The 27,746-nt window shown below is 52.2% G+C and overlaps 1 protein-coding gene across 4 annotated transcripts; it reads right to left on the bottom strand.

The window, feature by feature from the left end:
- Nucleotides 1-302: 302 nt before the first annotated feature.
- Nucleotides 303-27,545, bottom strand: PPCDC (phosphopantothenoylcysteine decarboxylase). 4 transcript variants are annotated; one of them, XM_012457628.2, is made up of 6 exons: nucleotides 27,475-27,545; nucleotides 22,254-22,460; nucleotides 6,468-6,563; nucleotides 5,495-5,623; nucleotides 1,317-1,485; nucleotides 303-897 (listed from the first exon to the last, which is right to left on the bottom strand). In XM_012457628.2, exons 2-6 carry the CDS (start codon nucleotides 22,437-22,439, stop codon nucleotides 812-814), a joined length of 666 nt encoding a protein of 221 aa, XP_012313051.2. In that variant the 5' UTR covers nucleotides 22,440-22,460; nucleotides 27,475-27,545; the 3' UTR covers nucleotides 303-811. The 4 variants fall into 4 exon arrangements, with proteins under 4 accessions (XP_012313051.2, XP_012313050.2, XP_012313052.2 ...); XM_012457627.3 differs by lacking the exon at nucleotides 27,475-27,545 and adding an exon at nucleotides 24,178-24,475; XM_012457629.2 differs by lacking the exon at nucleotides 27,475-27,545 and adding an exon at nucleotides 23,773-24,021.
- Nucleotides 27,546-27,746: the final 201 nt, after the last annotated feature.

Consider the following 27,746-nt stretch of genomic DNA (forward strand, 5'->3'; position numbering starts at 1 on the left):
TGAGTATTTTGGACACATAATTTCACTGAATCCTCTTAACTCCCTGAGGGTAGGATAAGAAGATAGCTGAGGAAAGGTCAGGAAGGCTAAGTCCTGAACCAGCTCTTATGCTAGTAAGGGGCACAGCTGGGATTGGAACCAGGGGCTGTCTGGCTTCAGAGCTTTATCCTTAGCCACCATGTTGTATGGGGACTAAAGAGTGCCGGGGAATCGTCAGTCCAGACCCTTCCCCAGCCACACCTGGCAACGCCCCCGATCTCTGAGACCACAGATGGGTTGTAGAGAAAGAATGGAATCTCCTAAATGGTCATTTTTCTTTATTTCCCAGCACCTTGAATCTCATGACACGGTCTGCAGGAGACCTCAGCGTCCTGCCAAGTCGCAGGCTTCTCTGATGCATGGCACCTGGGCACGCTGCCAAAGAGCTGAAGCTCCCAAGGCTCGCCCAGGGCTCTCCAGCTGTGCTGTTTCTAAAAGTCATTCTGGGTGAGATGTAGAGCCGAGTTTTCCCAGTCGCCCAGTCCTCCTCCCATGAGGACAACACTGCTTGCTCTCCTGGCTTGCCTCGCCCATCCAGGAAAAGGTCGGGGGGGCTCTAGGCAGTGGCCATCTCCTAGTTGAAAGAAGCTGAGACCTGGGCCTTCCATCCAGTTTATCCTGGAGCAGGTCCGTTCCCTGGGGAGGCTTAGAGTAGGCCCTGGCCAGGCCCCCATTCAGCAAATGAAGGAATCCTCCTGTTTTGCCAACATCTATCTTCACCAGCTTGGCCTGAACCCATTCTGAGTATAGAGGGATACCCAGAAGTCCCAGGTCAACTCTGCTGGAAGCCACTGTGTTGGAAGAGGACTTCTTTCACTTTGTCCACGATGGTCCCCACTTCAGCCATGGCCCCCAGACCTGGGAGCAAAATTCCACTGTGACCAGGCGAGCTGACAGTGCCTGCAGCCCTGCAGCCCCCTGCCCGGTGCTCCCTGAGTGCTCCACCCAGAGCACAAGGCCTGAGAGGGCCAGGCCCGTCTCAGCCTGAGCCAGACACATCATATCCCTACCGAGACCCCCGGTCAGGCCCTGGGAATCATTCAGTAGCCATCCTTAGCGGCATGTGGGCTGTGTGCCAGGGACTTTACCCATTCCATCCCATTTTATCCTACCAATCTGGAGGCAGGAATTACAATTCCCATTTTCCACCTAAGAAAGCTAAGCTCAGAGGAGAATGGTTTGCTAAGGTCACAACAGGCCAGGAACTGAACTGAGATGTGACCCCAAAGCTGAGCCCCTTCTACGGCCCTGGGCTGTGAGGCTGGCAAGACACCCACCTTTGTCTCCACACACCAGCTTCTTGGCCACGCAGGGGATCTCGACGTAGCCGAAGGCCTTGAGCTGGTCGACCTGCTGTGCTGTGATGGGGTGCTCCCACATGGCAGTGTTCATGGCTGGGCAGAAGAGCAGGGGCTTGCTGCGGTCCCAGGCCCGGATGACGCAGGTCTATGAAGAGGGCAGGGAAAGTGGGGGGCCCTGCTGCTCTGTCTGCCACCCTCCCTGCCACCCTCCAGACCCCACAGCCAGTAGCCCAGCCATGGGCTTGGGATGACTGGGCATAGCCTGCCTGCAGGGAGCTGTCTCGTCCCTAGCGGGTGGAGGCTGTGTCTCCTCGCCTCTCTCCACCTCCCCACAGGCTCTGGCACAGGATCCTACACACAGGAGGTGCTCAACCAATGCTCACAATGGCCCCCACCACCTCTAGCAGGTATCCCTGTGCCGAGGCCTCCTCCAGGTAGGCTCAAACCTCCTGGGAGAAGCAACCCCGGGGAACAGAGGGCAGCCTTTTTTGGTTACACCAGTAAGCAAAGGACCAGGCTGCTCCTCAGGTGGGGCCCATCTACCCAACATCAGCTCTCCGAAGCCAACTAACGCGTGGCAATGAAAACATCTACCGTGACCAGAACCTTCTCATGTACAGGGTCTCATGAACCCTCACTTTGACCTTATCAAGAAGGTGCTGTCCCATTTCACAGACGGGAGCTGCAGCATCCCGAGAGGTAAGCAGTCATCCAAGCTCACACTGGACAACAGGCGCCACCCAGGCAATTTCCACTGTACAGTCTCACCACCTCCCAAATCCAGGCCACCCCACCAAGACAGAACTGAGCAGCTGTGAAAAAGCCAACCGGCTCAGAGTCCTTCGTGCCATGGATTTTGAAATCATGTAGCCCTGAGTTCAAATCCTGGCGGCTCTGTATTTACCAGCTGTGAGAACCCAGACGTGGGACTGAAGGCCAGGGCCTGGCTTCCTCTCTAGAAAGGTCCCTCAATGGGCAGCTGTGAGGACTGAGGTGAGAATGGCTGCAAAGCTCTGAGCACAGGGCCCAGCACAGCACAGGCTCCAGGGCAGGGCCTCCTGGGCTTCCCACAGGCGCGGGCTCCCTGGGCTGGGGGCCGCCTGGGGGAGAGAGAAGCTCCCCGTGTTCTGACTGCTCCAGATACCCCTTCCAGGGCTGTGAGCCCCTCAGGGTGACGTGCTGGAAACCCCTCCCATGAAGGGAAGCTCATCTGGGAAAAGAGTGAGGAGTCCAGAGAACAATGCCCCGACAGGCCAGGACCAGCACCTCCCCCAAGTCCCAGGGCCAGGGAGGAAGCCGGACAGTGAGGAAGTGGGACAGCAAATAGCCCTGGGACCCGACGCTTGCATCAGCCGACACCAGCGTTGGTTTCCCACCAAACCCTCTTAATCTGCCGGCTGGGCCATGAGTGGACAGTTTCAGTCACACTTCCTCTTGGCTCCGTGCCACCCGCAGCTTCTGCAGAAGTCACGAGCATATCTAGAAGAGTCACTCCGCTGTGTGCAGGGTGGGAGCAAGGGCTGGGCTGGGCTTTCTAAGTGCCCTCAAAGCAAATACACCAATCAGGGTGAAAACCAGCACTCCACCTCCTCTCAGACAAACCTCAGCTCCTCCGAACCACGAAAGCAGGCGGGGGAGAAGAGGGCCTCAGTTCCCACAGTGACATCTCTTTGGCCAGAGCTGTATTCAGCACTTCAGACTCTGCCCCTGAGAATTCACGTGGGCAGGGAAGAAGACCTAGATCCCAGTCAGGAGACCGGCTCCCAGCCAGACTGGTGATCCAGAGAGACTGTCTGCTCTTTCTGGGTCTGACTGCCTGTTTAGCACAAATAGGCCAGCGCCTTAGTGGGCTAAAGGACAGAGGGATATGGGCCTGGAGGCCAGGAGCATGGTCACATCTAGCACCCCACGCCCTGGGCACTGGGAAGGGAGAGCTGCGGAGGGAGGAGCAGGCTCAGCTTCCTTTCATGGATGTAGGGAGAAAACAGCTACAGACAGAGGACACAGCCACATGCACCAATGCCCACACTTCAAACTGTAAAATCTGAGATTCCTTGAAACATTTGTGACTTTGAGGGAAACCCTTTGAGGCAAATGATCTGGGGGCTAGCTGGTCTTGGGAACATGTTTCACTGCCCAGCCAACTCTGGAGGAGGGAAGCCCAGGGATTTCATGAAGTGATGGCAGCTTAGAAGAAAAAGGAAGCAGAGCTTTCAGGAAGAAGGAAAGCACCCTTGCAGAGCTGGCCCAGGCTGGGGCTTAACTCCCAGAGGCCAGAGCTTTGCCACATCAGCTGCTGCCGACCCACTGGTGAGGAGCCTGGAGATTTGGTGAGATGGTGCTGGCCATCTCTGGATAACTCTGACCCAATTTGATGAAAGCAGCCAGGAAACTCAACTGTTCCAGCTGCCGCTGCCATGTCACTTGTGGCACCAGCCCTGCTGGGAAGCCTTTTTTTTTTTTTTTTTGAGACGGAGTTTCGCTCTTGTTACCCAGGCTGGAGTGCAATGGTGCGATCTCGGCTCACCGCAACCTCCACCTCCTGGGTTCAGGCAATTCTCCTGCCTCAGCCTCCTGAGTAGCTGGGATTACAGGCACGTGCCACCATGCCCAGCTAATTTTTTGTATTTTTAGTAGAGACGGGGTTTCACCGTGTTGACCAGGATGGTCTTGATCTCTTGACTTCGTGATCCACCTGCCTCAGCCTCCCAAAATTCTGGGATTACAGGCGTGAGCCACCGCGCCCAGGCCTTTTTAATTTTTTTTAATAGAGACAGAGTATTGCTATGTTGGTCAGGCTGGAGCACACTGGATATTCTGGCTATTCACAGGCACAGTCAAGCAGCACTGTAGCCTAGAACTCCTGGGCTTAAGCAATCCTTCCACCTCGGCCTCCCAACTAGCTGGGTCTATAGGGAAAGCCTTCTTGATGACACTGCTCCCGGGCTCTCTGTTCTCTGCACTCCCTACCCCTGCTCCCGGCCACACGAGCTGTTCTTCTGCTCACTCTGTGCTCATTCAAATGATGCTTAAATCGCTGGCAGATTCTTTGAGGAGTGCCTTAAGGGCCCATTGATAAATGTTCAAGAACACTCATCTGGGACCCCAAAAAACATCCTGTCCCAGCTTCTTCATTCACCTTCTCCACCACATTAAACTCTGAAAAACTCCAAGCTACCTGCAGAAGTAAAACTGCTAGTTAACCTCAACACGGAGTAAATATTTTGGTGGCATGTGGATGTGTACTACAGGCTCAGCACTATGAAAGGTGGTGACTCCGTAGTCAAAGGGCTGACTGCGGTCATTCAGGACTGTACCACTCACCAGAGCATACTCCCTTCCCACCGGCATGGGTGATCAAGCCTGGCACTCTCCCTCCAGCCTGGGAGCTCCCTGAGTTCTGTGAGGCCCTCAGCATAGACCCTGGTAGGCGAAAGCTCAATAAATGAGGTGAGGGGTGGCAATTAGGGAGAGGGAGGAGAGAAATCACTCCTAAATCTTCCCAGGACAATCATATAAACAAAGGCAGCTCCTCTCTAAGGGCAACAGCTCCCTGGGAGTGTCTTAGACCTAGGACAGTGCCCACTTTGGACAGCTGGACTTCCATTTCTCCCTACCACCCATCAGCTCCCACCACTGCCCCTCCTTTCTCCCCTCTTCCCCTCTAAGCTTCCCCTAGTATATAGGAAAGCTACAAGGGCGAGAAAATGTGCATGAGCCATCTATGAAAAAGTGGACCCCCAATCACACTGCCCACGTGTATACCCAGATCCGAGGAGAAGTCAGAGCTGAAGCAGCAGGCGATGGGGCTTGGCAGGAGACAGTGGAAGGGCACACCCCAGGCAGCCCACGGGGAGGGACAAAGAGCAAGGAACAAGCGGCTGGCTTGTGGGCACCTGGCTGGGCACCGAGGGCAGGAGAGAGGAGGACAGTCCCGGAGAGCGGTGGCAGGTCAGGCTGACCCATTAGGACAGGGCTGTGCCCACATGCTGGAGACGTGAGAGCACTGGGGGCGATGCAGGGAATGGGGGAGCATGATCTCCCTGAGCAGTCCGGGGCCCCACAGCAGCAGGTCTCCATGTACAAGGAAGTCTGCAGCTCAGCAAACTGGGAGTGAGGCCCAGGAGGGACGAGGGCACTAGGGCGTCACTCACGAGCAAGTTGTCACAGATGCCACTGGCCACCTTCCCCAGAGTGTTGGCGTCAAGAGGAGCTACCAGCAGGAGGTCCGCCCACCTCCGCAGGTCAATGTGCAGAACCGGGTCAGAGCGGCACTTCCACATCTGGCAGAGGGAAGAAAAGGGTCAGTGTGGAGGAAGCGGGATGCAGCGCCAAGGCAGGCCAGGTACGATAAGTCAGGAGGCCAAGGAGCCCTCCCACCTGCCCTGCCCAGGCCACCTCCGTTCCCTCCCGCAGCTAAGCTGGCGAGCGCTAGCCATGGAGCCAACAGCCGAGAGAACCAGGCCCCAGGAAACAAGCGCCCCTTGTCTCTCTGAGCTACTCCCTTCATGGTTTGGATTTCAACAGAACTGACATCTGGCAGGGAGCTCCCGGGCTGTCTGCTTGAGGCGGATGCTTGGGTTGTCCGAGCCAGTGGAAGGCTCCAGGGCAGTGAGAAATGGAGGGGGTGGGGCGGGGAAGACAGGCCAGCCAGAAATGTTCTAGGCTGAGAATGTTTGGAAATGCCTGGCAGGGAACCCCTGTGAGGCCCACACTTAGCGTCTGGTGAATCAGCCAGTGCCCACCCATCCGCAGGGGAGATGCAGCAGAGCCCAGCGGCCGTGGGAAGTGAGGCATTCTCTTCAGCCCTGACGCCAGGAGCCACGTGGACAAGGGTGGTGGGAACAGAGCTCCTCTGTGGCTTCATCAGCCCAGATAAGTACAAGGACACTCAACTTCAGGCACCAGGCCAACGCCCAGCTCTGCCTGGGCTGGGAGGAGACTAGGGCCTCCTGCAGGCCAGAAGCTAGACAGATGTTTTCTTCATTGCCTCTGCCCAGAGGGTCCTGACCTCGGACTTGAGTCCAGCCTGTCTGTTCCCGCCACCAGACCATAGGCTGCAGGGAGGACTGCTCTGTCCTGCTGGTGGAAACAGTGGAATTCAGCCCAGGGGCCCCTAGCACTGACCTCCCATTCATCAGCATCACTGTAGAGGGTGACAGGAATGTCCTGGGGTCTGTAGAAATGTTTGGCTCTCTCAGTTGTGACCACTGCTACTTCCAGCTGTCACCAAGAAAACAGGGGTGGGGGGGGCAGGAGGAAGAAACTGTTATCAGAGTCACAGGCCTGGAGGCCACAGGAGGGTCAGGGCAGGCAAGTGCTGCTTCACAGGCTGGCTTTAGAGAGCACTTCCCTCCTTAGCAGCAAGCCCCATGTCTGCTTAGCTACTTCTGCTGTTACCCAAAGGTCAGGCCCTACCAGGTGTGGCCGTTTCACTTCCTCATCCAAGGGGCTGCTGAGAAATGAGTCACCAGCTGCCCGTGTATACAAACCTGCAAGCTCCCGCCACTCGGGCAGAGGGAGGCCCAGTGGCAGAGGCACGAAAGTGACAGGAAAGGAGCTCAAGGCCAGGGCCACAGAGGCCACAGCAGGCAGGAGAAGCCACCCAAGGAGGCTCACAGGTCCTGAGTTCTGCGCTGAGCAGTAGCCCTGCCCTCTGCAGGCCAATGCACTGGGGGCTAGGCGCAGCACGACCTGTGTGCATGCATGCCCCCAGGAGAAAGCAGACAATGTCCCTTCACGTACTTCAGAAACAAGGCCTCGAGGGCGAGGGCGCAGGCTGCAGACAGGCTCCAGGAAAACCCAACTCATGTGCCCTACACTCATGGGGTGAGAATGAGGTTTACCCACACACTACCCATTCACTAAGAAATTACTAATGCAAACCAAGGCTGCCTGCAACCTGCTTAACAGAACACATGGCTGTGAGAAACAGCACGGGAGTGTGGAGGGCACTAGATGGGTTGGCCATCATTTGTAAAACAAGATTTTTTTTTTTGAGATGGCATCTCACTGTCACCAGGCTTCAGTGCAGTGGCATCATCTCAGCTCACTGCAACCTCCATCTCCCGGGTTCAAACGATCCTCCTGCCTCAGCCTCCCGAGTAGGTAGGATTACAGGCATCTGCCACCACGTCTAGTTAATTTTTGTATTTTTATTAGAGATGAGGTTTTACCATATTAGCCAGGCTGGTCTCGAACTCCTGACCTCAGGTGATCCACCTGCCTCAGCCTCTCAAAGTGCTGGGATTATAGGCATGAGCCACCGCACCCAGCCTGTAAAACAAGATTTTAGACTAACAAGCTGACCAAGAACAGGGGCCCAGAGGAAGTAGCTGGTGGAGAGAGGGGGTATAGGAAACTACATCTTTGGGGAAGCCAATGCGTCAGGAGAGGACATTTGTTTCTTCTGGACATTTAACCAGAAGAAAGAAGAGTCAAGGGTGACAAGGACACAACCATCAACCAGCCAGAGCTGTAGTCGTGGGGACCCACGTTTGGGCCAGACCCAGCCTGCAGACATGCTGTTTGGCCCACACAAGATTATAGACATTTTAGGCCAGGCGCGGTGGCTCATCTGTAATCCTGGCACTCTGGGAGGCCAAGGTGGGCGAATTACGAGGTCCAGAGATTGAGACCATCCTAGCCAACATGGTGAAACTCCATCTCTACTAAAAATACAAAAATTAGCTGGGCGTGGTGGCACGTGCCTGTAGTCCCAGCTACTCGGGAGGCTGAGGCAGGAGAATCGCTTGAACCCGGGAAGCAGAGGTTGCAGTGAGCTGAGATAGCGCCACTGCACTCCAGCCTGATGCCTGGCAACAGAGCAAGACTCTGTCTCAAAAAAAAGATTATCGACATTTTTGAGCCAACATGTGCAAAATGGAAGATTTCACCTAGAAAATTCAGTTTCCTGGGTTCTTGTGAAACGCCGAAGGCTCGGTCGGCACTGCTGGACAACACATTCTGACGTGAGAGCGACGTGGTCCCTAAGGGCTGCCTCTCATTCTGTAGGGCGTGCCCATGCCAATTCTGCCTCGCCCTCACTCCTCCCTACTGTCTCTCTGAGGCACCCCTCCTCGACTGCTTCCTGCATATTGTACAGGGCAACGTGGGAGACACATCGGCAGAGCAGCTAGGAACGAAGCTAGGACCAAGGAGCAGAAGTCTCAGAGAGGAAGACTGAGGAAGAACTTCAGAAAGTCTGGGGTTCCGGGTTCTATCGACTTGTCCATTCTCCATCTCACTCACCCTTAGGATCTACCATGCCCAGAACCTGCACAAAACCTCAGGGACCTTTTCAGAGGTCCCTCACTTATTTATTTATTTACAGACAGGGTCTTACTCCATTGCCCAGGATAGAGTGCAGTGGCATGATCATGGCTCATTGCAGCCTCAACCTCCCTGGGCTCAGGTGATCCTCCCATCTCAGCCTCTTGAGTAGCTGGGACTACAGGTGCATGTCACCATGCCCAGCTAATTTTTTTGTATTTTTGGTAGAGACAGGGTTTCACCATGTTGCCCAGGCTGGTCTCAAACTCCTAGGCTCAAGCAGTCCACTCCCCTTGGCCTCCCAAAGTGCTAGGATTACAAGCATGAACCACCATGCCCAGCCTAGAGGTCATTTAAAGCAAACCGCTACTGAATGCTGGAGTCCCCCTAGGATGGCCCTCAACAAGCCTTGCCCAGTTCTGGAGTAAGATGGCAGATGAGCAGGGCTGCCTTATCCCTCCCCAGAACGCAGCCGTGGAGATGCCCCTGGGCCAGCACAGGTGGAGAGAGCAGGGCAGGGTGGGGCCATGCCGACGGTCCGTCTCCTTCGTCGGGAAGACATAAGATAGTGATAAGGTAAAGGGCATAATAAGTTAGGGTAACCATAAGAAGAATAACCTATACCTTTCAAACCAGCAGAAGGAAATTCAATCTACACATCGAGGATATGAAAGGAGAAAAAGAAGCAGAGAGAACATATGAGAAAGCATTTGGCCAGGTGCAGTAATGGGATTATGCTCATCTCTGTAATCCCAGCACTTCGGAAGGCCGAGGCAGGCAGAGTGCTTGAGTTCAGGAGTTCAACACCAGCCTGGACTATACGGTGAGACCCCCATCTCTATAAAAAATACAAAAATTAGCCAGGCATGGTGGTGTGTGCCTGTAGTCTCAGCTACACTTGGGAGGCTGAAGTCGATAGATCCCCTGAGCTTGGGAAGGCAGAGGCTGCAGTGAGCAGAGATCAAGCTACTGCACTCCAGCCTGGGTGACAGAGTGAGACCCTGTCTAAAAACAAAAAAGAAAGAAAGAAAAAGAAAGAAAGAAAGAAAGAAAGCATTAAATAAAACAGCATAGGTAAATCCTAACATAATAATCATAGTAAATATGTAAAAGGCTTATCTCCTTGATTAAAATTCAGATTCTCTTCTTGGATGTTGTTTAATCCATCAATATGTTGTCTAAAAAGACACATTTAAAGCAAAAGAACACATGAAGTTTAAATAGAAGAAAAAGCTTTTAGTTAAGTAAGGTAAACTCTGCTCCCTCTCAAAAGCCCAATAAAATAAAAGTAATTTTTTAAAAAGATCTAAACTCAGTGGCTCACGCCTGTAATCCCAGCACTTTGGGAGGCCGAGGCAGGCAGATGGCTTGAGGCCAGGAGTTCAGATCAGCCTTGGGAACATGGTGAAAACAAATCTCTAATACAAAAAAAATTAGCTGGCATGGTGGCACACACCTATGGTCACGGCTACTCAGGAGGCCAAGGTGAAAGGATCAGTTGAGCCCAGGAAGTCAAGGTGGCAGTGAACCAAGACCACGCCACTGCACTCTAGCCTGGGTGACAAAGTGAGACCTTGGGGAAGGGAGGGAAGGAAAGGGAGGGGGAGGGGAGGGAAGGGGAGGGGAGGGGAGGGAAAAGAAAGGAAGGAAGGAAGGGAAAAGAAGGAAGGAAAAGAAGAAAAAAGGCAGGCAGGCAGGGAGGGAAGGAAGGAAGGGAGAAAGAAAAGAAAAGGAAGAAAGGAAGGAAGGAAGAAAACTCCCAAGAACAAAAGGAAGGGGAACAACCACCCACAGCAGTTGGGAGGTGCCAGCGCGCTTTTAGAAGATGGAAGTGAAAGGAAGCACTGGCAGAGCAGATCCCACAAGATCAGATTAGATCAGATGAGAAAAGAAAATAGCCAAAGCCTACACAGTAGCTGAAACACAAGCCAGTTAGAGCCCAGGAGCCCAGGACTTGGAGGCAGTGAGGACCTCAAAGGCGAGCATGAGGCAGAGAGCTGAACACAGGAGGACTGGCTTCTGACCTGCAGAAGGAACAGCTAAAGCCCCCCAGGTCTTCTCCCCACCCCAGGCAGCAGGATATACTGCCCTCGAAGAGTTAGCACAGCAGAGGTCAAAGGAGTCCTGGAGCAGAAGTGAGTATCTACACACCAAGCACAGAGACCCAAGCCTGCTTCCCCTACTCGAACCTAAGAACGCTAGGTCAGCCAGGCAGGAGGCTGGCAAGGTCTTTCTGCAAAAACCAAATAACCCTGGGAGTAGGGAGATGTGGTAGGGAAGGAAACCTTCAGATATGGAATTCAGAGGTCCACCAACAAAACATTTCAGTCCCAGCTGCTAGCAGTGAAGTCCCTGGCAGTGAAGACAAGAGTTTCCAATCAGCTTTTGGCACCCAAGTAAGAACAGCCAAGGAGTGTCAGATATTTGAGAGGAGCCCTCTAGCAAGAAATAGATGACACAACAAATGGAAAACAGAAACCCAGAGGCAATGCAGGGAGAAGAAAACTTAAAGATGAGAGATTATACCCAAGAAAGAAGAACATAACACTTTTTAAAATGAATATTCAAGGAACGAAAAAACTCTTAGAAATTAACATCATAAATAGTGAAATAAAAAATTTGACACAAGTTTAAAAGAAATCTTCCAGAAAGGAGAACAAAAAGATAAAGAGACAGACAGTAGTAGGAAAAAGATGAGAAAATCAGATCAATACAGTAAGTTAAAAAAATCTGACGATTAAAGAGTTCCAGAGAGAACAGAAAAATAAAGGATAAATTTTTTTTAAAATTTAAATTTCCCAGAAGTGAATAACCCGTGGGTGAGAGCTATTTCCTCTGCCTGCAGGGGTCTGAGAAGCATCCCTACTGTTGGGTTCACGAAGAAACCGGAGCATCCCCCGCTGCACGCCTATCAGTGCAGCCTGAGCCATAGCAGTTCTTAGGGTCACATCACCCTGCTGATGTATGGAGTTTGCAATCAGCAAAAACTCAAAAACATTCTTCTCATTCATGCTGCTACTAAGCCGCAGGCCCCAGACTGTATGTGAGCAGTTCTTTTTCTGGTCCCAAATGCAGTCCCTCACATTTCCCTGGTAAATTTCCCCTTACCAGAGTTGGTCTGCTGTGTGCTCAGCCTACAGAGAGCTCCTGAGAGCACAATCCTCTCAGCCAGCACCACCAGCAGTAGCCCGCAGAGACGCTAATCCAAATTATGAACAGAACAAAGTCAAGAGCAGAGGCCACCCACAAGGTCCATAGGCATGGGTGTGGCAGCGGAGCAAGGGGTCAGAAAGAACCAAAAAAGAAACTCTTTCCAAATTGGATCTTTCACTGGTTATAACATGTTGACAACATTCCCAGGTGGTCCAGAGAGACGTCCTAGGATTCCATCAAAGGCCTCACCCAAATCGAAAAATACTTTGTCTACTATCCAAGACATAAACTCAAATCGATATGCCTTGTTCCTAGTGATCCCAATCCAGCTTTTCTTAGCACTTATAAGCCTCATCTGTAACAATTTGTGGAGCTCACTGCCTTCACCTTTTTGATAAATGGACATTAGTCATCTCCAGCCCCTGGCCCCTCTGATGTTTCACACACTTCCTGTAGGTCACCAACCACAGCACCCTAGCACCCCAGCAGAGAACTTTCCCAGGACAGGAGATGAATCATCTAGCCTCAGTTTAGGTCCCTCTTACTACCACAAGCTCGAAAGAGAAGATGAACACAATGAGATTCCGTTTATGTCTAAAAAAAAAAACAAAACCCAAAAAGCACAGTCTTGCTTTGTCACCCAGGCTGGAGTGCAGTGGTGCAATCTCGGCTCACGGCAACCTCCCCGGTTCAAGGGATTCTCCTGCCTCAGCCTCCCGAGTAGCTGGGATTAGAGGCGTGCGCCACCATGCCCAGCTAATTTTTGTATTTTAGTAGAGATGGGGTTTCAACATGTTGGCCAGGCTGGTCTCAAACTCCTGAGCTAGGGCAATCCACCTGCCTCTGCCTCCCAAAGTGCTGGGATTACAGGTGTGAGCCACCGCACCCGGCCCCTCCCATTTCTTCTTGTCCTCTGCTAATGTTACCACTGGCCTCCAGCCCCAGACTTTGCTTCACTGTTCTTCCAAATAGATAGAACAGCACTCTCAAGCCTCCTGAGTTTTGCCATAAGCTTCAGCTCACCCTGGTGGGCTCTGGACCACTCTTCCTTCATCTCTGGCTACCCTGTCTTCCCTTCCACTTCACTGTTTTCCAACTCCTTCAACAGAAGCCTTCACGTAGCCAGAGACCATGTTTCTGCTGATACTCCCCCTGCTTCTGCTCATGGGGACCACCATCTTTCATTCCTACGAGCTTCCAAACCATCCTGAACAATTTGTTACATAAAAATGTCCCAGATTCAGCCGGGCGCGGTGGCTCATGCCTGTAATCCCAGCACTTTGGGAGGCCGAGGCAGGCGGATCACGAGGTCAAGACTTCAAGATCAGACTGGCCAACGTGGTGAAACCCCGTCTCTACTAAAAAATACAAAAATTAGCTGGGCATGGTGGCTTGTGCCTATAATCCCAGCTACTTGAACCGCGACCTGAGAGGCAGAGGTTGCAGTGAGTCAAGATCATGCCACTGCACTCCAGCCTGGGCTACAGAGCGAGACTCCAGCTCAAAAAAAAAAAAAAAAAGAGGTCCCAGATTCATCGCCTCTATTCTGAAATTTGGAAAGCTGCTTCCTGAAGATCTAGGTCCCCCACTCTCCCCAACTCGCAAACCACCTTCCAATTCACAAAGCAGAGGACCGTGCCTAGTGGCAGCCTTCAGAATCATCCCCATATTAGGTGCCAGGCATGGTGTCTCATGCCAGTCATCCCAGCACTTTGGAGGTGGAGGCAGGCAGATTGCTTGAGTTCAGAAGTTCTGGACCAGCCTGGGCAACAGGGCAAAACCCCTTCTCGCCAGGCTCGGTGGCTCACACCTGTAATCCCAGCACTTTGGGAGGCTGAGGCGGGCATCACCTGAGGTCAGAAGTTCGAGACCAGCCTGACCAACATGGTGAAACCCTGTCTTTAACAACAACAACAACAAAAACCCTTCTCTACAAAAAAAAAAAAAAAAAAAAAAATCATCATCATCAATCAATAAAAGTTTAAAAACAAAAAAATTGTCCCCAAATTGGTAATGCCTTTGACTCAGGGGCTCTCTCCTCCCCCTCAGCTCTACCCTTTCTTCCTCCCTGCACCGTCCCTCAAGGTCTCAGAGCCTTTGGACCCCCCACTAGTCCCTGGGGAGCTCCAACCAGAGGGTCCTGTTAAGCCTCTCACCCTGCTTGAGATCTTCCCTCCAAGTTCTTTGCCTAACATCTCAAAGGCACCACGCTCTGGCCACCGTCCCAGGTTAAGCAGTCACATTTTTAAGGAGTCTCCTGGGGTCAAGGTCTTCACTAAGGGGTAATGTAAAGAGTATGTGATAGGCGGGTCCTTCCTGATGCCCCACCTCTGACCCCACTGAAGCAGCTGACTCTCCTAAGCGCTGGCCCTGACTGACCCCAGTGTGGTCTAGCAAGCCCAGACTAGTTTTTCTGGTTTTAGAGGGATGTCACTTGATCTGATTCATCAGCCCTATGGGCTTTGTTCTTTTATTTTCATTCATTCCACCAAAAGGTCCTGTGAGCCAAGGGCTGGGCCCTGGGTCTGTACAAAAAAAAAAAAAAAAAAAAAAAAAAAAAGCATGTATTACCTTCTAAGATACTAAGTAATTCTGACTATTTGCTCATTTACCTTGACCTTTTCCCAGCAAATGCCCAAATGCCAAGGAACCTTGGCAGGGCGGAAACTCCCTGAGGGCAGGAGCCTTCCTTGGCTTTCTTACACCTTTGTGGGTCCTGGAAGAAGCAGGACTGGGCATTAAAAAACAATCTCCCATACACTACAGAATTTCTGAAAGGCAGCTCTGAGCTTGGTCCCCTGCTGACACCACTGAGAACAAAGTAGTTTTTTTTTTTGTTTGAGACAGTCTTACCCTGTCGCCCAAGATGGAGTGCAGTGGCGCGATCTTGGCTCTCTGCAACCTCCGCCTCCTGGGTTCTAGAGATTCTTCTGCCTCAGCCTCCCGAGTACCTGGGACTACAGGCATGCGCCACCACGCCCAGCTAATTTTTGTATTTCTAGTGGAGATGGTGTTTTACCATGTTCGCCAGGCTGGTCTCAAACTCCGGGCCTCAGGCAATCTGCCTGCCTCAGCCTCCCAACAAGGTCCTGGGATTACAGGCGTGAGCCACTGTGGTGGACCTACCTGTTTTTACAGCTAATGTTTTTAACCTGTATCTCTTTACGTATAATGTGACTGAGGCTTGGACAGACCTTATTACACAAGCTGCCTGCATTTTATGTGGTATTTATAGAGATTCCTTCCTGAAGCCAGTTGGCAAATCTGGTTTCCTTTTCTTTGCCGAAGAGACATCAAGAATCTTGATCTGGGTCTGGTCAGGAGAAATGGAATCAGAATTTAGAGTGATACCTCCCCCTTCTACTTCAGGCTCCTAGTGTGGCCAGGCTACTTCTGGGGCAGATTATCAAAGGAACCTGTGGAGAGGCACTTGGTAGCAACAGGATGAGACAAATTCCATGGCCTGGGTCTCCACCGCCAAGCCCGTGCCTGGCCTCTATCCACTAGAACCAAGAGCCAGTAGCACCACCGCCCCTAAGTTAGGACAATCAAAAATGTCTATGGACATTGTCCAATGTCCCCTGGGAGGTAAAATCGCCCGTGTTGACAACCACAGCTCTACAGCATTATCCATGAAGAGCATTTCCATCTCTGCAATGATGGGAACCGCCCTTCCTGCGCTGCAGAGCGTGGCAGCACTGGCCGCATGTGGCCACGGAGCACCTGAGGTGTGGCTGCTGTGACTGAAGAACTGCATTTTTTATTACATTCTAATTGATTTAAATTTAAATTTGAATGTGGCAAGTGGCTGCTGCATTCAAATTTAATTTATCGGATAGCACAGCTCTGGCATATACAAGAAAAGGAGAAGAGCCCAGCTGGAGCCAGCAGCTGAGTGGCTGGAGAGCAGGTGTTTCTGGTAGGGCGTGATGATGGCTCCACTGGAGACCAAGGGGGATTTTCAAGAAAAAGGGGCAGGCATGCACTTAAACTGTGACAAAGCAAGGAACCCAAGGCTTTGGTGGCCCAGGCCTCCGGGTCAGGACATACAGCAGAGGACCCTGACACTGGGCCCTCCAGTGTTGACGCTGGCATGCTCCAGATCTGTGCCCAGAACCTAGCGGCCAGCCAAGAAGCTAACACTAACCTGAGCATGGGAGTGGCCGGTACGTCCTAGGAAAAAGGATTCTCAGGGCCCAGTGCGGTTGACACATGAGGTGGGGTTGCTGTGGAGGAGGTGGCCTCGTGAACAAAACCCCCGAGGGAGTTCTGGTTGGCTCAGTGGGTTCTAGGGCTCATGATGATGCCTCGACTCAGCAAACATTTACTGAGCCTCTTATATGGTAGGGGCAGGGCTGCTAAGATCCAAGCTCCACCCTCTGCTAGGGCTCAGTCTAACAGATAGGTGGGGTACAGGTAGCCCGACTGCAAGACAGACCAAGATAGGAATCCCCAAATTCCACCATCCTCAAGCATTGGTGAGCTTGAGCAGAGAATGAGCTCCAGGTCTGAGCTCCTCAAGTTCACTTGCTGATAGGACCCAAGAAACCTGGCCTCAAGCCCCAGTTCTGCTAACTCACTCACTGGCAGGCTGTGGGTGAGCCCCTCTTCCTGTCTCTGGTTTTCCCTTATGACCCATGCATGAGCCATTTGGATCACATGGTTTCTAGGGGTCCAGCCAGCTCACTGTGACCCTGACTCTTTCCCGCTGGGCTTGGCAGGAAATAGCCACTCTCTCATCTGCCCCTGGGGAAGCTGGTGTTCTGGTTGTGTCAGCTCCGCATGCCAATCTTCTGTGTGCTTCCCCAACTCCAGGAAATTCTCAAGAAGGAAACCAGAGAGGTGGTCTATGGATGCCCTGCACAGGGACGTGGTTCTGGGCAATCAGGGAAGGACCAAGGGGTGCAGGACCCTCTGACCAGCAGCCAACAGAGCTCTGTCCCTAGAGAAGCAGGTGACAGAGCTGCAGGCCAGAGGAGGAAGGGGCCAGCCAAGCAGGTGGAGGCACAAATAAAGGTCTCCGGGTTTCCACAGCAGGACCACAGGGTGGGCAGGTGGCCCCCACCCAGAAAAAAAAGGAAATCCTCAAACCAGGCCTTACGTCTCCTGCTCTTTCCTCAGTGAACACTTAAAAAAAAAGCACAAAGTTACCAAGAATGTTCCACAATATTCCCACCAAAAGCCCCACTGACTTAACAAAAGCACACACATACACATAGGTTAGAAAATTAAAACTGAACAGAATGATACAAAATGAAAAACGCGTTTCCCTTCCTCCGCTGGTCCCCCTGAACAAAGGTAACCACCTCCAGAGGAAGAAACACACACAGTAACTCAAGATACGAACATACTGAGGGAATCAGGCTGCACACCAGGGGTCAGCAAACCTTCCCTAGAAAGGACCAGATGATGTTTCAAGCTTTGTTGCAACGATTCCACTCCAGTAGCAGGAACGCAGCCATAGGCCACACGTAAATGAATGGGTATGGTTGTGCTCCTGAAATCTGAACTTCATATCACTTTTTTATGAGTCACAAAATACTAATTTTCTTTTGACTTATTTTAACCATTTAAAAATGTAAAAATCAGGCTGGACATAGTGGCTCACGCTTGTAATCCCAGCACTTTGGGAGGTGGAGGCAGATGGATCACTTGAGCCCAGGAGTTTGACACCAGCCTGGGCAACACAGCGAAACTCTGTCTCTACAAAAAAAAAAAAAGGAAAAAAATTAGCAGAGTGTAATGGCATGCCTGCAGTCTCAGCTATTTGGGAGGCTGAGCTGGGAGGACTGCTTGAGCCTGGGAGGTCGAGGCTGCAGTGAGCAGTGATCGCACCACTGAACTCCAGTCTGAGCAACAGAACAAGACCCTGTCTCAAAAATGAAAAATTAAAATGTAAAAAGCATTCTTAGCTGTAGGCTATACAAAAACAGGCACTGGGCCGGATCTGGCCTGGGGGGCCCAGTTCACTAGCTCCTACACTTTGCTTATCCTGCTTCTATCTTGAGGGTTGCTCCCATCAGCACAGAAAGAGCCACCCCATTTTTCTGAACCATTGCCAAGGAATCCACTGAGAGACTGTCCCACAAGTGATAAGAGCACCACAGCTCTCTACTGCTGGACATTTTGTTTGCTTGGTTTTGCTCTGAAATTACAAACAATGCTATAAGGAACATCCTTGTACTTTGTAAATACACAACAAGGGGTTTACTCCTGTGGGTGAATCAAGGCCTATGAATATGTTTCATTTCTTTCAAGATTGTCAAGTGATCCTCCAGAAAGTCAGAAGATACTCCACACTGCGTACGAGCAGAGCTTTCTTTTCCTCACCCTCAACAGACCTGGATGTCCCGATGGACACCCTAAAAATGTATCCTTCTCTGAGCCCATGGCCAGACTACTCCTTGAGTGGGGGGTTTTCTCTATCTTTAGAAAAGCCCTTTTGGCTCTGAATTCTGCTGACACCTGCCCTGGCAAAAGCTAGGGGGATGCCTGTCTTCTCCCAAGTCTGAAGGGTGTGGAGGAAGGCGGTCAGGAAATGCCACCCCATAATATGTGGCTTTGGTATGCGGATTATTTCCAAACTGAAGGCACTTGGGGAAAAACAAATGCAGGGAGGAACTTTCTCTGAACTTCCCTTAGCTGCCCAAAGGGGGATTCCCCCTTGTTCTGAATCCCCCTCCCTGGGAAGGGAAGACTGACTTGTTGACAATCTGCTGAGACATCTTTTATTATCTGAGAAGTTTTTATCTGCCTGACAACACAACCTTTATTCCCCATACAATTCCTCCCCTCATGCTTCCATAACCTGTGTCGCCATCACCCCCAGAAGCCCGAAGCCCCTATTCCCTTCTGTAGCTCAGGCTGCTATACAGGCTTCAGTCACCTCACCCTTCTGGGAATCTCATATTTTGTGGTACACCCATGGGCAGGTATGTCATTAAATATGGTTTCCTCCTGTTGATATTTTTGTTGTTGTTATTTTGAGATGGACTCTCGCTCTGTCACCCAGACTGGATGTGCAATGGTGTGATCTCAGCTCACTGCAACCTCTGCCTCCCGGGTTGAAGCGATTCTCCTGCCTCAGCCTCCCGAGTGGCTAGGTCTACAGGCACTTGCCACACCCAGGTAATTTTTGTATTTTTAGTAGAGTTGGGATTTCACCATGTTGGCTAGGGTGCTCTCAAACTGGCCTCAAGTGATCTGCCCGCCTCAGCCTCCCAAAGTGCTAGGATTATAGGCATGAGCCACTGCGCCTGGCCCTGCTAATCTTGTTTATAAGTCCATTGAACTCATAGCCCAGCCAAGCAACCTGGCAAGGTGGAGGAAAGCATTTTCACTCCCCTGCATGGACCAGGCTGCCAACCCCAGGGAAGAAACTGCCTGAGCTGACAACCCAGATTTTACCGCCACTCAATTACAGGACAACTATGGAGTTGCAAAACCCCCTGGCCCCTGAGGCTCCTGGGCCCCAGGACTTTCCCTCAGGCTGCCTTTGGGTCCTAGTCCTTTTTGCCCGTACATCTAGAATCTTCTAACACTGGTGCCAGAAGAGGCCCTGGAGATGGATTACTTGAGAACCTGCCCCTCCTTCATTGTGTGGATAAAAAACTAAGGCCAAAAAGAACTGACTTGCCCGGGGTCCCAGCATCAGAAACGTGCTCAGCTGCCTCTCTTAAGACACGGTTGTCTACCTGCCCCAACATACTCAAGGTCGTCTCTGCTGGTGACTGCTCTCCCCTACTGCTGGTGTGTGAGGCTTGTGGCGAATCTACGTCCCTCCACCACCCCACTCAGTCTCCCTGATTTAGCTACCTTGAGGTTAGCAGCTTTCCCAGAAGGTCTGGACATACTGGTCCATCAGGAACAGTGATGGGCCAGATCTGTAGAACCCTCTGGCTCCCGGCAGCCCATACCCTAGCTGTTTGTGTGCTAGACAAAATCTGGATGTACCTAAGGAAGGTCGGGAAAGCCTTGAACACGTGAACCCACGACTCAGCAGGGGAAGAGCTGAAAGTGACTGCTCCAAGGGACAAAGATGCTCCTGCAGGAGTTCCAGCAGGAGGCAATGTGGAGATGAGGGCCATCAGGGAGTGAAGGAGAGTGCTCAGGGGTAGACGCCACCACTGGGGCCAACACAAGGCAATCCAGGGATGACTTTTGGATCCCAACACCTTCCGAGGGCCCCGATAAGCAAGGCCAGGCTTAGTGAGCCGTCTACCCGCAGATGAAAGGCATGGGGCCCGCCACAAGAGCAGGTGGACTGTGGCTTCCATGGCTCTTCCCAGTGGGGCTGCCCCATGCCATGTGGCTGGCCCAAAGGACAGGAACAAGGGGAAAGGACAGGGTGATGGCCAGGAAACACACATAGCATGCCAGGCTCTGCGCTGAGTCACTGGCACAAGCCTATTTCATCTGTGTCCCCTCCCACCACGGCCAACATCTCAGGGAGCCTGACAAGAGCCTGGGAGATGGACAGCAGGAATCACCCATTTTCAAATGGGAAAGGCAGGCTCCAAAAGGCTGAGTCGGGGAGCCCTCCCTCCCTCCCAGTTCAGTGCCCTCTGCTGCCTCACTTTCGGCGGCATCAACTCCAGCCAGGGAGGGGAAGCCAAGTCCTCCTCCAGACGTGGCCTGCCCTCCCATGGGGCCCAGGCTAAAAGGCCCTGGGATGGGTGGAGTGCCTCCCTGCTCCAAGCAACCCTTTCCTCACCACCCCCACCAACGCTGGTTGCGTGGGATGAGAGGAAGCGGTGGGGTTGCCATTTCCCTCCGCTCTGAGGCTGCCCATCTGTTTCCTGGGATAGGACTCCCCGCCCCTATCCACCCCCAATCCGGAAACTCACTTGCTCTGGGGCTATGGGAAAAGGGAACTGCGTGGTTCCCTTCCTCCCCGGGGGTGGTGGCAGAGGCTCTCGTTGCTGCAAACCCTTCCAGGCCTCCCACCCTCAAGGTTCTAGCTGGCCAGCTCCTACCAATGGTTCTGGGTACACAGTGGGTGGCTGGGCCTAAGCAGCACTGCCCTAAAAGCACAGCACCCAGTCTCAGAGTGCCACGAGACTCTCCTCCCTCCCCCGCTGGGGCCTGGTTGTCATCCCTGGCTGGCAGCTTCATGGCTTACCCCAGCCCTGGGGGTGGGGTGACAGGGTGACTTTCTGAGTGGAAGTTGGTCAAGTAAAAAAGTGAAACATTTCCCAGCCCAGCCCCAGCTGGAGGGACCACATGGTCATCTGTGAGTAAGCACCGCCCCCTGCTGGACATGCCAGATACGGCTGCCTGGGCCACCCCACCGTGGGTGCTCAGCCAATACGAGAGAGGGAAAAGCCAGGCTGGGGGCCCAGCAACTTCACAAGACCCCACTAACACTGGGGCCAGTAACACCAGCAGTGTCTAAGGCAACCTATGGTTCTATGTCAAATGAGTTTAAAAGAAGGGGCCAAAACCACAGGGGCTGGGCTGGGGCAGACAGGGAAGGCTTTGCACAGAAGGTGAAAAGGCAGGACAGGAGCAGAGAGGGCAGCCAGCCGAGGAGGGTCCAGCCACACAAAGACCAAAGGGGATAAGACAGACCAACAGGCCGGGCGCGGTGGCTCACGCCTGTAATCCTAGCACTTTGGGAGGCCGAGGTGGGTGGATCACCTGAGGTCAGGAGTTCAAGACCAGCCTGGCCAATATGGTGAAACCCCATCTTAAAAAAAAAAAAAAAAAAAAGACAGACCAACAAAGGGCCCTGGAGACCCAACTAGGAAGTGGGGCCACTGCCTGCTAGATTTCACGCTGTTTAAAGCCGTGGACTTCTGCACCAGAACCCCAATATAGAAAACGGATCCAAGTTGAGGGTCTGGCCAAGGATGGGGGCTAGCGTTCCCGACTCCAGCACACAGTTGGGGACCCCTGGGGCATCTCTGAATCTCTAAAGGAGCAAAGTTTGAACCTAGAGGCTCAGGCAATGGGGTTTCTTTTTTTTTTTAATTTTTTTTTTTCAGAGGAGGACTCCCATTTTCTCTTTTTTTTTTTTTAATTTTTTTTTCTTTTTTTTTTCTGAGGAGGGGCAATGGGGTTTCAAAGCATTTGACTGACAGGACAACCACGGGGTCTCACGAGGAGGGAGAACAGAGCGGCAGTGTTCAAGACAGAATGAAAGTGGGGGCGGGAAGCCCCAGGCAGGAGCAGGGACTGAGAACTTGCTACACTTCTCCAGCCAGCCCTCCTCCCACACAGGACCTGGCAGATTCTCAGGATCAATGCATGGGAGCCCAAACCCTCCTTCACTGGGTCCTTTCCCCAGCTCCCCTCACACTCTGTCTGGACTAGCTCATCTAGCCCCTGGTTATACTGGGCACTGGCCTCTGTCTCCCGAATCCTCCACAAGCATGATTAACATGATAAAGAAAAAGAAAATCCACGCACTGCCGAGCAATGGGCTGCCCTTGGGAGCAGCATCTCCCAGGCCAGAGGCTGCCATGCTTGTCTGGTGAGGATACTCACCCCAGGAATGTCCAAAAGCCTTGACACCAGAAGAGGCAACTTGAGGGCTGCGACACTCCCTGTGACACCCACAAGAACGTGGAATTTTCTCTCCACCAAGGGTGTAGCAGCTGGACAGGAGGCCTTTGGTTCCATGTGGGGTCTGGCGGCTTCAAGTTCTGGGAGCCTGCCAGGACTGGGCTCCATACAGTTGTCAGGATTTAGGATCTAAAAGCAGAACAAGGGCCACCCCCTTCATTTACACAGTCTACCAGGATGTACTGAGTGCCATATGTTAGGCCCCAGGCCAGATGCCGAGGCAGCGGAAGGGATCGGCAGTCCCGGCTTCTGAGAGGACACAGTTTGATAAGAAAGTGAGCGGCCTTCTGCACACACGGGCCAGTCACAAGGGAATGTGGCGGTGCTGTGGGGAGGGGCTGTGCTGGGTGCCATGGCTGCTCAGAGTGACTGTTACCGGAAGTTAGAGCCTGCATCCCAGAAAAGAGGATGTTCGGGTTGAGTCCTGAGGGACTAGTTTTCCAGAGATGGGAATAAATCAGAAGAAGAAACAATCTTGCAAAGGTGAAGGTCCTGAAGGAGGGTGGCAGGTTGGGGAGCAGGGGGTGGCTTCATAGTGAGACTGGAGTGTGATGTGGGGTGGTGGAGGGGCAGGAGGTGAGGCTGGAAATCAGGGTGAGGCCAGAATGCGGTGGGCAGCAAGGGCCAGGGTGAGGAGTTTCGGTTTTAGAAAGATGGTGCTGGCACTTGGTGACAGTGTCAAAGGGACCCTGCTGGTGGAGGGACAGGAGGGTGAGAGGAGCTGTTGCGGCAGACTGCACTGACCGGCAAAAGGAGGTGGCAGGAGGGGATGGGTTCCACAGATGCTCGTCAGGTGGAAGCCTGGGCAACAAGAGGTTGCGGTGCTCCCGAGAGCCGAGAGATTTGCCTCTCTGTCCCTGTCCGTTAATCAAGATGGGTACCACCATACAAATCAAAGCCCAGGAAGAAACGAGCATAAAGGGGATGCAGCCACCCCAGGAGACCAGCTGCTTTATTTCTTCCTCTGGCTCTCAGACGTTGCTAGAAGTGGGTGCTCATGATAATATGGCTGATGGACACCAAAACCTACACGCGGCAGGTTGGGCCGGCAGAAAGTGCTTCATCAGCAACCATCACTGGGAACGATTACACTGAACACCACGCAAAGGAATGTGGAAAACACAGTAGCTGCCTCTGGGGGATCTGTAGGTGAGTTTGAGATGACAGGAATCACTCCTGAAATTATTTGACATCAGTCCTTCCCTGGGATGCACCTTTTTGGTGATCAGACTCAATTTACACGTTTCCTGGCCTCTCCCTCCAACAGCAAGCTCCCTGAATTCGTGACCATGTCTAACTGCCAACCACCAGTCCACTAGCCGGCAGTCCTGAACATCTGCTGAATTAATAATCATACCCTCCTCCCTTGCAAATACTCTGCCGCTGTAGCAGGAAAGCAGACACACACACACACACACAAAATAATAAAAAATAATTATACCCTCCAAGGCAGTGTGAGGCAGAGGACAGATACCCAGCCTGTGAATCAAAAGTCCTGGGCCCTGACCATGGTGTGCTCCTGACGTGGAGTGACGTTGGTCCAGCCTCATTCCCTCCCTGGACCTGTCCCTTCATCTGAAAAAATGCAGAGGTAGGACCAGATGATCTCTGAAGCACTTTCCAGCAAAAACTTTCTGAATCAATACATGAAAGACAGCAGCTACCGGAATTGAACCTTAGAAAGATTGGAAAAAAAAAAAAAGAAAGAAAGAAAGAAAGACAGCAGTAAGGGGCTCGCCGTACAAGACAGAAGGTCCTAGAAGATGCACTCAAAAAAGAATCAGCAGGGCAAGGGAAACCCAGGCACTGCCCAGGAAGCAGTGCTGGTGAGTCGCCCAATGGCTACCTCCATGCCTGAGCATGTCCAGGGGCCTGCCTCCTCTTCACTCACAGGCTCCTTGGCTCTCCAGCCTCTCTGCCCAGGATTTGCCTTCAATACTTGGGCACAACCACGTGGGCTGAGGATCATGTTTGTCTCCATTATCCCACTTCTGAGCAGGGATTAAGCACAGGCTGGCTCCCTAGAGGAAAATCACCCAAAGTTTGATTTGCCAGTAATCTCAATCTCTGCTCCACTGCAAGGCCCCAACCAGGGCGATGCTTGGCCAGAGTTGGAGAACTGAGTTTACCCCAGAAGTGGGGAGGCTGTTAGCATCTGACAAGGTACAGAGGGCCTACCAGCCATCTTCTTCCCAGAACACATCATTGGTAGGTGATGGAGGCACATTCTTTGTTCTCCAGGGAAACCTACCTGCCGGATCTCAAACCTGACCCTGTCCCACCCTAGCCAACAGGAGCCTGGATAGGTAGATTCCTGCAAAACCAGAAGCCACATTTTATCTCTGTGGCCCCTGAACCTCTTTCACATCAAGCTGATCTCATTCCTAGGAAACAGGTTACAGAAAGCAATCAGTTAAACTTGGGGGCAGGAATCTGTATTAGTGATTTCAGCTGCTTCCCCACAGCAGGCACTATAGTCCAAAATACAATATTTAGCCCGCTTAGCAAAGCTGTACTAAGGACCAAACCTACCTATCTTCCTAAAAAAGAGGGTGTGTGTGTATGTGTGTGTGTAATATACTCGAGGAATACAGAGTGGATCATTTAACCAACATTTGAAGGCGAGGTCAAATCAGTTCAACTTGAGAATCCCAGGAAGACTGACAGCTGGCAGGATTCCTTTGTTTGCTTGCAAAGAGGATCAAATTCTAAACCAGTAAGTCTATTACTGTAACCAGATCCTGTTGGAATCACCTATTTGCAAAGCAAGGGTAGCTGCAGACAGTACCTCACAGGACTCCTGAGCAGCAAAAAGTGTTGGCAAGCAGGCAGGTTATAGGGCTACAGGCTGTGATTATGGAGCCTCAAGATCCCAGGGCACCAGCCATGCAGGTAAGCCACAGCCAGAAAAATGGCAGCTTCTCTGTCCTTTAGACAGGGACAGACAGAGCAAAGAGCCTCGGCTTGTGATGTTTAAGTCTCCTCTGATGAGTTTGATTCAGGGCAGAGTTTTCAGTTTCAGGGACACCTGCCAGTCCCTATATGGGCAAAGGTGGAGCTGGGGCAGAACGAAGGCTAAAGACAGGAGCAAGGCAAGCCAGGCCAGACAGGATATAACCTCGAGCTCAATACAGGAAGGATGAGAACTGAGCCTAAGACAAAGCAGAACCAAAGAAGGGAAGTGGGTGGTGGGTAGGCAGGGATCCAAGATCCATTATGAGCCTGAATCCTTTAGCCTAACATCAAAGCCCCTCACTACTGGCCGCCCAGCTTCTGCTCCAGCTTACACCTGTAATCCCAGCAATTTAGAAGGCCAAGGTGGGAGGACTGCTTGAGCCCAGGCACTCAAGACCAGACTGGGCAACACAGCAAGACCCCAGCTCTACAAAAAAATTCAAAAAGTAGCCAGGTGTGGTGGCACACGCCTGTGGTCTCAACTACTTGGGAGGCTGAGGCAGGAGGATCACTTGAGCCTAGAAGGCTGCTCTGAGCCACGTTTGTGCCACTGCACTCCAGCCTGGATGACAAAGAGAGACCATCTCAAAAAATAATAATAGTATTACAATAAAAAAGTGTGTAACTATTTACATAGCATTTACACCGAATCAGGGTTTACAAGTAATCTAGAGATAATTTAAAGTATACGGAGGGGTGTGGTGGCACGTGCCTGCAGTCCCAGCTACCTGGGAGGCTGAGGTGGGAGGATCATCTGAGCCGAGGGAGTTCGAAGTTGCAGTGAGCTATGATCACACCACTACACTCCAGCCTGGGCGACAGAGTGAGACCCTGATTCAAAAAGAGTATACGGAGGGCTGATGTGGTGGCTCACACCAGTAATCCCAGCACTTTGGGAGGCCGAGGAAGGAGAATTGCTTGAGCCCAGGAGTTCGAGATCAGCCTGGACAACATGATGAGACCCTGTCTCTACAAAAATAAAATTAGCCGGGTGTGGTTCCAGCTACACCGGAGGCGGAAGAATCCGTTGGGTCCAGGAGTTCAAGGCTGCAGTGAGCCATGTTCCTGCCATTGCACTCCAGTCTGGGTCACAGAATGAGAGCCTGTCTCAAACAAACAAACAAACAAACAGACAAACAAACAAACAAACAAATACATATATATATATATGTATATTGCAATCCCCTGCGGATACTGAGGAATGAATGTACCTAACGCACACACTCACACACGTGAGCTACTGGAGGCAGTGACTGCGTACTGCTACTTCTCAGACACTGTGAGAGATGTGGAAACCCTGCTCCAAGATACCCACCATTCAACTTGGGAACCTCTCCTGCTCACCATCTAGCACCTGCTTCCAAATACGTCAAAGACAGCAGGAAGTTCTTTTCTGACAAAATTTGGCCTAATTTTTAAATGCCATTCAGCACTTTTTGGCAGGCCTAGGGATACTTCCAACATCCCATGGCTTTCCTTTTTCTATTTCACCAACTTTTTTTTTTTTTTTTTTGATCCGGAGTTTCGCTCTTGTTACCTAGGTTCGAGTGCAATGGCGCAATCTCGGCTCACCGCAACCTCCGCCTCCTGGGTTCAAGCAATTCTCCTGCCTCAGCCTCCCGAGTAGCTGGGACTACAGGCGTGCGCCACCATGCCCAGCTAATTTTTGTATTTTTTAGTAGAGACGGGGTTTCACCTTGTTGACCAGGATGGTCTCGACCTCTTGACCTCGTGATCCACCCGCCTCGGCCTCCCAAAGTGCTGGGATTACAGGCGTGAGCCACCGCGCCCGGCCCTCTCATCAACTTTTTAAATACACTTTGTACTTTGGGCAGCCCGGGTAAGCGCTAAGTGTGAGGAGCTGACACGGCCATCATTTAAACTAGATTAAACGACACTGGACAAATAATCGCAAGGCAGCAGAAAGTCGGGCTGGGCGGGAACAGATGCAAACCCTCCACTCCCGGGCTCGGGGGGTCCCTCCTGCTCCAGGCGGCCCCACCCGTACAGCTGGGAAAGTGAGGTCGCACAGATACACAGCCGCAAGCAGAGCTTTACGGGCACAGAGGGGAAAGTGAGGACACATACACAGACAGCAGAGGACCCACGGTCACAAGCAGAGCTCCCCGAGCCTCCCCTCCCGCGCCGCCACGAGCACCCTGCTTCCCAACCCCCTTCATCTGCTCACCCGCGCCAGGCGCGTCTCGGGGTCGCCCCCAAATATCGCGGTATCTCGGCGGTCCCTCCCGTGGACTCTAACTGGGACGCCTCATGAGAGCACCGGGCGGGCTGCGTGTCGCGCAGCCTTCTGGGAGTTGTAGTCCACTTCTCTGCCCTCCGAGAGTTGTAGTCCACTGGGGAACTCGTGGAGCAAACCCTGGCTCCCACTTCTTTGTATTGCTGGGACTCCACAGGGACTGGCCTAACTGTCCGACCTCCTCACTCCTATCAGCCCCGCAC

The sequence above is a fragment of the Aotus nancymaae genome, unplaced genomic scaffold, assembly GCF_030222135.1.
Source record: "Aotus nancymaae isolate 86718 unplaced genomic scaffold, 86718_ANA_hifiasm-v0.15.2.pri h1tg000003l, whole genome shotgun sequence".
NCBI classification, from domain to species: domain Eukaryota; kingdom Metazoa; phylum Chordata; class Mammalia; order Primates; family Aotidae; genus Aotus; species Aotus nancymaae.

Bases quoted from the DNA above. Each gene is read 5' to 3' on its own strand.
- PPCDC (XM_012457627.3), bottom strand. From the start codon at position 24,312: ATGGAGACAAACATGATCCTCAGCCCACGTGGTTGTGCCCAAGTATTG. The intron at 6,564-22,253 runs GTGAGTATCCTC...TCTTGGTGACAG, and splicing joins GGCTTTTGGACATTCCTGGG to CTGGAAGTAGCAGTGGTCAC. The intron at 1,486-5,494 runs GTGAGTGACGCC...CCCTCTTCATAG, and splicing joins GCATCTGTGACAACTTGCTC to ACCTGCGTCATCCGGGCCTG.